Source organism: Cupressus sempervirens, chromosome 5 (genome assembly GCF_028749045.1).
Source record: "Cupressus sempervirens isolate cs-2001-9-10 chromosome 5, ASM2874904v1, whole genome shotgun sequence".
Classification (NCBI taxonomy): domain Eukaryota; kingdom Viridiplantae; phylum Streptophyta; class Pinopsida; order Cupressales; family Cupressaceae; genus Cupressus; species Cupressus sempervirens.
Window position 1 is genome coordinate 918,104,625 of NC_143122.1, and position 10,121 is coordinate 918,114,745.

Here is a 10,121-nt window from a genome sequence, read left to right on the forward strand (position 1 = left end):
CAAATATGATGATAATATTTTTGAAAACAATGCAATATATTTTGTTGCTCATTTTAGCATTCGACAAAATATATACATGCTTAGGTCTTTGCATGGATTTCGATTCGGAATTGCTTAAGATTTTTTTTTTAATTATTTTTTTCCTAGTATACAACATCAAAATATTTACAAACATGGAAAATTTTGAGTCTATTATAATTCGATTTTTTGCATTTTGCCAATAAATATTTTCCAACGTCAACCATCTATCAAAAAATTTTGCATGCATGTTGACATTTTCTCAACTCACTCAATGAGTACATTTTTGTTTGCAGATTCATAATTTCTCACATTTTGGGGCCCTATTCTTACAATGGTAAGGGATAAAAGTAGCATTGGGGACCTTAAATTACAAATGGAACAACAAACAAACTAAATAATAGGTTTCCTCTTGTCTTATATTGCCTCAAAATAAAATAAAAAATAGATTTTCATTTGTCATTAAATTTTTATTTTTTTTAAAATTGTTTATTAGTAAATTATTTCTAATTATTGATAATTTTTGTAATTTGGATAAATAAATGTAGATAATTTTAATAATCCTTATAGGACTTAGATTAGTCTGGTTTAAATTAAATATTTACGTCCTAAGCTGAGTAAAGATATAATAATTGAGCTTGTATGCTTGACAAAGATATAACTTTGTTATTGACATGGGCTTTTGAGTGTTGTAGCTGGTAGACATCAATGGAGTTGTCTTTTTCTCAATTGATACGTTTTATGAAATCATTTCATATAGAGCACGACACTGGAACTATTATGCTGCTACATCCTAAGCTAAATGAGTAAAGATATAATAATTTAGTCTAAGACATTCAAAGTAAAGGTGTAGATGGGAGCTTGTATGTTTGACAAAGATATAACTCTGCTATTGGCATGGGCTTCTGAGTTTTGTAGGTGGTAGACATCAATGGAGCTATCCTTTGATTAAAATATATGTTTTATGAAATCATAGTATATAGAGCATGACATTATTGGAATTATTATGCTATTGCCAGCCTATGAATATGTTTTTGCTACTATTCTTGACTTCCTCTTCATGTCCTCTTGACTCCAAATGTCATATACAGGCTTGTTTCTCTTCACAAGAGTGCACATATACTTACAAGTCAAGCATGTTAAATACTCCTATTATCTGAGACTGTAAAGCTTAACACATAGAAAATAATATTTATTTACAATATGTGTAATTCTAGTTTCTATGATACTACAATTTCCATCAGAAGTCCTACTGATTCCATTTGTCCTTCCTCATTAATACAAGTAAATTGGTATGCCCCTAAGCTTCCATTAACATTTGCAAGAACCATGCAATTTTGAACAACACTATAGCCATGATTGTTGTCAAGTCTTCCCTCATTTTACATGTTATCACAAGTACGTACAAGTAAAATTTAATCCAATTTAAAGTTCAATGCTGTATGCATTATCTTCAATTCCATTCCTAGACTTCTTAAGATGTCCCTATGATGCACCTGCATCATGAACTTCATGAATCATTTCTACATTTGATGTTTTTTCCATGCTTAATGTCCAATTTTTGATATAATTTGAATCATTGTGCTAAGACGGGAGCTCTAATTTTGTAAAAAAGTAGGCTCCAACAAGATCAACAAAAGCTTTTAAAGTAAAAGCATAAAAGAAGCTAAAGAAAAGAAATGAATTATTGTAAGTAAAAGGATCCTAGCAACCTGTGCAAAGGAGAAGAAAATACATGTCAATTGAATTATTGGAACTTAATCATTGATAATGAGGACAATTTTTCCATAGAAAGTCAAATTATGATATTGCTAAGAGGGTTTTACAATATAATCATTTCTTAATAAAGAAGGCAAATTTTAAATTCTAGAAAAACTGAGAAAGATTTAAGTTAGAGGCCTTTCCTTATAGATGATCATATTATGATTTATGATGAATCCATAAAGGCTATATTTCTTTTTTTCTCTTAATATATATCGATAGAGAAATCTAGAAACCCCTTGGATCCATGTATTTGGGGTCCCATTATAGGAAAAAATAGGAGATAGAATAGTAGCCCATATGGTTGCTCCATAAGCTAGAAAAACCATGCTCTTTCGTAGGAAACTCGTGTCCAAAGGTTTCAAAAGAATGTGTAAAACATTTAATGTTCTTTTACATAAAAAAAATGCATTTTATGGTCCTAAAACAACTTAATAGGTCATTTATGATATGTACTTATGTTCTTCTTGCTTATTTGTATGACAATTAAACACAGTAGGCTGATTGTATGTTATCATTGGCTGGCCCATCTTGTCCATAGTTAGAGAAGCTTATTTTATTGTTGTGAATCCACTGCGTGTTGTGTAGGGGGAATGATAGAAAAATCAATTAGAAAGAAAGATCTACTTTATATTACGCTATTAGTCAAATATCTATTTTAAAAATTGGCATAGATATGCTATTTTATAAGTTTGGACATCTTAAAGTGACACAAAAAATTCCTAAGATGAGTTAGAAAAGACATCAATTGCTAAGAAAGATTTGGAGAATGAGCATAGAATGCTTGGATCAATGTATTGCCCAAAAAAGCATGACACAAGAGATTTCAACAGAGAATACATAGACCAACACATTGTCCACAAAGTTATGACACAAGAAAGTTCAATGCAAGACTTTCTAAAAGAAAAATGAATCAAACACTCATTTCCAAAATAGCAAGCTTGGATTAGGAATTAAATTAAGATCCAACAATTCATATTTTCTAAACTTGGAGTACAAATACATTGAAAAAAAATATAGCATGATAGCCTTGGTATGCTTAGCATAACCTATACAGTCAACTAAGAGAAACTGAAAAAATTGACTTTAACACTGAAACCATCTAAAATCAATTCTTATTGTTTTGTAACTATATATAATTATTGATGACTACTTCTTTTGCAAATTTTTGGTTGTATTGAATCAAGCTATGGCAATTACTTCCTTGAATTTCATGGCTTTTTGAGTTTTAGCTACTATGATGGCTTTGTTTATTTGGATATCCAAGTTTAAAGCTTTTTTGCAGACAAATTCTGCAGTAGCATGTTTGCACCATTTGTTGGAAGGTCAACTACTAAATTTTAAAAGCCTTACCTCTAAATACTAGATAGACTACCTATCAAATTAACGATCAAATCCCGACTAACGAATCGGCAGGTCCTAATCCTATAAGATAATAATGAAGAGAGAGGCCTATGCGTTCGTTCCTATCTCGAAATGGAATCGGCCGAACAATTGCAATAGCCTTCTTCCTATGAAAGGCACTACAAAATATAATTGCTAACAAATTACCCTTAGAGACCCTCTAAATCACATATTAGGATGGCTAAATTCACTCACCCTACACGGGCCTTCCTTTTCTTAACCTGTGTTGCTCTTTTCCTATTATCATCGCATGCAGGGAACGTTACTTTTAGCTTCCCTCCTCTAACAGGTATAGAATGCAAAAATGATGCCACATATCAAGAGAGTAATCAAGGAGCCCTGCAGCTTACACGAAATGAAGCATCAGGGAACGTTAAGAACACTTCCGGCTGGGCGTATTATACTGACCGTATTCCGCTATGGAATAGGTCAACTGGGGCTCTGGCCAATTTTTCAACTTACTTTCAATTCAATATTGATCTGAACAACGAAATATACTATAATCATGGAGATGGACTTGCGCTCTTCATGGCACCATTCGAACTGGAACCACCAGAGGACGCTTATGGTGGATTTCTCGGCTTGTTTAATGAGGAAAGCTTTAAACAATCATCTTATCAGATGGTTGCTGTGGAGTTTGATACATACAACAACGATTGGGATCCTGATGACAATCATGTTGGGATCGACGTCAATAGCATTTTCTCGAAGTTCATTTTTCCGCTCAATACATCCAGTCTATTTAATCGCTCTACACACCAAAATCTCACAAACGAGACATGGGATGCCCGGGTGGATTATGACGGTGTAGAAAATGTTCTGCACTTCTTTCTCTGGTATAATTCTTCTAAACCCAAAATTCCTCTATTTAACCACACAATAGATCTGAGCAACTGTCTACCAGAGTACATCAAGATTGGCTTCTCGGCTGCTACTGGAGAGTACACAGAGACGCACACCGTAAAAGTTTGGAATTTTACTTCTGAATATTCGTGGGAAGTCGGACCTCCTGGTGAATTACTTAGAAATGGCAATGCAAACAGATTTTCTATGAATGTTTATTTGATATGCGTGTTCTTCGTTGTTGTGGTCCTATGTGGCTTCATAGTTGTTCGCTGGTGGCAGTATTTCAGAAAAAGAGGAAGAGAAGGTAAGGCTAGGGAAGAGAGCGATCCAGAGCTGGACGAATGCTGTTCAAATGGCCCCCGAAGCTTTTCCTACGCCGAGCTCAGTGCCGCGACAGGAAATTTCTGTGAGAAAGAAAAGCTTGGACAAGGCAGCTTCGGCAGCGTTTACAAAGGAATCCTGCCCGGCACCGTGGACGCGCTGGCTGTGAAAAGAATAGCTCAAGGATCGAGACAAGGAAGAAAGGAGTATTTCTCCAAATTTCAAACAATCAGCAGGTTGAGACACCGTAATCTTGTGCGGCTTTTAGGATGGTGCCACGAAAAGGGAGAGTTACTTCTGGTCTACGAGTACTTGCCAAATGGGAGTCTGGATAAACACATTTTTGGGGAAGAGGAGGATACGCTGGATTGGAGCCGAAGATATAGTATCGCCTGTGACATTGCCTCTACTCTTGTTTATCTCCACGAAGAGTGGGACCAGCGTGTCGTTCATCGAGACGTGAAGGCAAGCAATGTAATGCTGGATTCTGATTTCAATGCCAAGTTGGGTGATTTTGGTTTGGCGAGACTGATGGAACGTGAGCATGAGGCTTCCCATACGACCATGGTGGCGGGCACGCGGGGGTATGTTGCTCCAGAGTGCTACATAACAGGGAAAACCAGTGCAGAAGCTGACGTGTACAGCTTTGGGGCTGTTACACTAGAAATTGCCTGCGGAAGGCGGCCGGTTGATCACAGCCTTGAAGAACACAATTGTTTCCCTTTTCTTGTCAACATCTATTGCATACTGGACCTTCTGATGTACGGACCACTTTCATTCGTAGATAGCATTCCTGACAAATATAATACATCTGTGGCATTTTCAAGCTATCCAGTTGTTGTCGAAACTGCATTTGGGATCTATAGAAATTATCCTTAAGAAATACAGTTGGGTTTTTTATATTTTCTCTGTTGCCTTGTCCACCTAAATTTATCCTATTTTGGTTTGTAGGATGAGGTGTTTCAGGAACACGCTCTGTTGTTCTTGAATTTTCATTCTGGTGACTCATTTCCACAAATACAGGTAATGCTTGATTGTACCTCACTTGATTCAAAATCAACTTCATGTCTCCCTTGTGTTTCAAAATGAGATACTTCATCAGATGTTCGTTCACGAGTAATTCTATCCCTATTTTGTAATTCCAATTCTTGTATTAGCAATCCTGCCCTTCTTCTAGCATAATTTAGTCATCGGACTTCATTTTTCCTTCTTCTTTCTTCTTCTCTTTCAGCTTGTGTCATTTGTTCTTGTCGTCGTCTACAATACTCTCTCTGGTATGCTCTTTGTTGCTCCATTTGTTATTGTCTTCTTTCTTAATCCGATTGGAAATTCATACTTGATTTGTTCATTTCTATGAAATAAATTTGTAACCAAACATTAAAAAAATAGTAGATTTAGTAAATTATTTTTTATAAAATTGGTTTAAAATATCACATTAATTTAGTGGCATTGCACTTTAGATAAGATAGATATTTATTCATTTCTAATTAATAGTTTAACAATTCAAAAATACATATAGGAGGAACTTTTTTGTGTAGATAAGATCTACAAATATACTAAATACTTGGAAATGATTGTTTCCAATCTATCCAAATAAGTTTGAACAATTTGGCTTGATTGCACCAAGTCGTTTGGAAGAAGTGGGCTTGTGATAGTGTTCTCAGAATTATTTTTTTGAGCATCCATAGTTAATTTTTTTCTGATATCTATAATGTAAGGATAAAAAATAGTCAGTATCAAAATAACAAGAATTAAGCTATGCATATATAGCAATAAATTGGTATTTGAAAGAGAAGAAGATTTGATTAATTCTTTCCTATTGACATAATTCTATGCATTTAATTTCTTTTAACAAAAAACTTATATGTTCTTAATATTATTTATATAATGTTCTAATCTTTGATTAAAAAATTTAATAGTAAAACCTAACTTCAAACATTAAGGAGAAAATATATAACATTTCATGAAATATTGTTTTTTATTTTCTTCATATTTTGATAGACGTTAAAATTGAGATTTATAAGTAGAATAAAATTTATAAAAATTAAAAGACATTCTTAAATATAAAATTTAAATTTCCTGATGCATCATTTCATTTAAATGTGTATTAATCTTTCAGACTTAGTTGATAGATCTAATTGAACTTTTCTAATCTATTTTAATATAAGGTTGAAATTTATAAATTTGAGAAAATTTGAACAAAATGTTAGAGATTATATCAAGGCCTAGGACCTACTTCTTACATACATCACAAGACAAGGTAGAGACCATGTAGTTTCTATTCTAACAAAGTTTTTAAGAATTATTTTTTCATAAATTTTGTTCTTTAAAAATACATAACTAAATGATACCTATAATTTTAAACTTTCTTTTATTATCAAGCAATAAAAAAATATTTTCCTATAAGTCTATTCTCAAAAGATGCATAACAACAATACAATAATATTGATCAATCAATATAACATGAAAAATAGTATAATCTAAAATTTTATATATTAAAAATGATCTATCTATTAAAAAGATTACTACTCATTAATAAAACTTAATGTGTCATGCATTATAAATATATAAATTAATTATAATTGTACATGTGTATCTATGTTTATTTATCTAAACTTGGATGTTTGATCAACTATATAATGGATTGGTTTCAAATCAATTTTCTATTTCTTAAAAAAACAACTCCTATTTTTATTAAAGAGTTTCCTTAAAGTATTAGATTTAAATTGCTTCATGATGTATAATGAGCTTATCTAAATTATTCTACTACTATTTAATATCATGATAGTAGTTGATAAAACCTATAATAGTATAATTAGCTAATCTCAAATCCATCTACTTTTATTTAATAGTACAATAATAGTTCATAGGACCTATAGCATATAATTAGTTGATTAAAAATTCTTCTACTTTTGTTGAAAATCTTAATAATAGTTTGTAGGAGCTATAATTGATATAAATCTCATCTACTTTTATTTAACATCATGATAATAGTTCACATGACCCATACTATATAATTAGTTGATCTAAAATCTATCTACTACTCTTCAACATGATGATGATAGTTCGTAGAATGCAACACTTATATAAAGATTTAAAATCTTACAAGATCAAATCTAAAAACAACGTTGAACCCATCTACTACTACATTTTTTATTCTTGTTAAAATATTTTGAATATTAATTTAACTAAATCATAATTTTATACTAATATAGTTCTCGAGAACAAATTATTTATTTAAATAAATTTTAAAAATTGTAAAACATATAATTATAAAAAATTGCAAACAATTATTATTATTAATCCACATAGTAAATAAATCTAAACAAATTTAAAAGGTTTTCTAATATCAATAATTTGAAAGCATATATGAATTTTAACAATATAACATGAAAAATAGTATAATCTAAAGTTTTATATATTAAAATTGATCTATCTATTAAAAAGATTACTACTCATTAATAAAAATTAAAAATTAAAACATATAATTATAAAAATTGCAAACAATTACCATTATTAATTTTATTTTAAAATAGCTTTGTAATATCTAAATTCTAAAAATCTAATGTTTTGAATGAAGAGAAAGAAATAGAAAGAAATCTGAAATTGAGTAGAATTTCTAATATAACAAAGTTTCTAAGAAAATTTAAGGAAACTATGCAGATTTCAAAATAGGAAAAAACTACACAATAAAAGTTTCTAAAATGGAAGAAATACAAATCTACAATGTTTCTAATTGAGAACAATTTCTATTCTATCAAAGTTTCTAAGAAAAATTATGAAAATTATAGAGCTTTGAAAATAAGACAAAACAACACAATAAAAATTTCAAAAATAGAAGAAATCAAAACAAATAAATATACATACACAGAATAACGATCTTGTTGCTCAATCCAATGTTGAATAGAAATCATAATATTGAAAATAGGCTCTTGCCATATATAATGTTGATGTGTGATGGTTCAAATTCAAAGAATTGAAAACATGTAATGCGTAAAAATGGAGCATAAGGCAAGACATTTGGTTTTCTTGTCATAACAGATTATTGGCTTTCTTCTTGCTCGAGTGAATGACGAAGAAATTTATTTAGAAACATCTAAATGTGTCTTTACACTGTCAGCAATAAACTGTTATTTGATGACGACCTGACTGGACCTGACGTTTGGAATTACGGACTCGCAGGACGCGTGTTTAGTGTTTGGAAATACCAAAGCGTTCAAACCAAAAATACAGTGTGGTTAATGGGGGAATGGGAAGCGTAAATGTTAAGCATTGCTGGTCAAGTCCACATGGAATTTCAATAAAGGACGTGGTATAACTGTTCAACTACCTGTCATATTTTTTCAAAATGTTAGATTGTTTACAACAAAATGTACTCCCATTGTAGAAGCCTCTCGGCTTAATTAACACCTCTTAGAGAAAACAAACTGATGAGGCATTAAAATACTATACGAAAAAATGGATGTCTATGATATTCGGCATTTGTGGACCATGCCTATTTGCCTCAAAAAAGACTGAACTCATGGAACGTCACAACAAGAACTCCCGATAGTTTCAACCTGTTTGATGTTTTTCGTTCGTAATGGCCAAAGGCATTCCACAACAAATTCCATAGCGAATGACATTGAAAATATTTCTCTTGCACGCTCTTCATATCTCAACCAAGACCTTGATGGAACCTGCGTGTCATCGAGGTTTCATCATCACTAACAATTTCCTAGGTCTTATCGGTAAAAAAATCAATAATGAAATTTAACGCAACACAAAGAGGCCTATGTGTTCGTTGGTATGTCAAAATGTAATCACCCGACCGAGTACATTAAGAAATGCTCAACTTCTATGTGTTTTCTAGGGAATGCCGAATCATAAAATTAGTAAGTAAAATAGAGACAACAAACTAACAAGGAATTTAATGTTTTATAAAAATGACTCGACTTATATGCTAACCACCATCTTCTGCACGATGCCTGTCTACCTTCAAAAACACTAAAATTTAATATCGAACAAGAAGCCCATCAATTTCAACGTTAGTTTTCTACTTTGTTAGAATATCCACAGGGATTTCCACTAAGAATGCCATATCGCTTGATATCGAAAACACTTTCCCATCTGGTCTCCCAAGATTACAGTTTGGCAAGATGAGTGGAATATTAGTTGGGAGGGTTTAAAGATATTTAGTCAAATGTTGCGAAGTGAGCAATATCGGGCGAAATTTTCTATTATATCATATAAGGATGAGGTGCTCAGTATTATATATGTATCATATGTGTTTTAAATGTTAAAAGGGTAAACAAGATTAGCATTAAAATATCAAGAGCACCATATTGGTCTAGAGTATTTTCTCTTCCATGCAAGATATCCAAATACAAATAACAAAGAGTGATTGTCACTGTATCAGACCTTTTAAGCCGTATGACGAATTTGAGATGATGCACACCACATTGGATGGTTAATGTTAAACTCCATGAGGTTCCAACTAGGTCTTGAATCCTCCATCGGTCGTTGCATATACCTATGCACTTAATCAACTCTTCTAATACATTCATCCTTAATCTATTATTACAAATCTAAAATCTTTCTCTAGCTCACAAATATGATATAGTGCAATATATTTGAAAAGATGAGAAATTTTTTAATGGAGAAATCACAATATATATAAACTTGCCTACCACCAAAAAAAAATACCCTATACATCACCGAACCTGTAGACACAGAGATAGACAATAACTGAAAAAAGAGTTTAAATAAATGGAAAACTACAACATCATGTA

The 10,121-nt window shown here is 31.7% G+C and overlaps 1 protein-coding gene across 1 annotated transcript; it reads left to right on the forward strand.

The window, feature by feature from the left end:
• Window positions 1-3,360: 3,360 nt before the first annotated feature.
• LOC149558907 (L-type lectin-domain containing receptor kinase IX.1-like) lies at window positions 3,361-5,229 on the forward strand. Its single transcript, XM_089831104.1, has one exon. The coding sequence runs from the start codon at window positions 3,361-3,363 to the stop codon at window positions 5,227-5,229; it is 1,869 nt and encodes a 622-aa protein (XP_089687230.1).
• The last annotated feature ends 4,892 nt before the right edge of the window (window positions 5,230-10,121 follow it).

Coding starts and splice junctions, on each gene's coding strand:
- LOC149558907 (XM_089831104.1), top strand. CDS start 3,361: ATGGCTAAATTCACTCACCCTACACGGGCCTTCCTTTTCTTAACCTGT.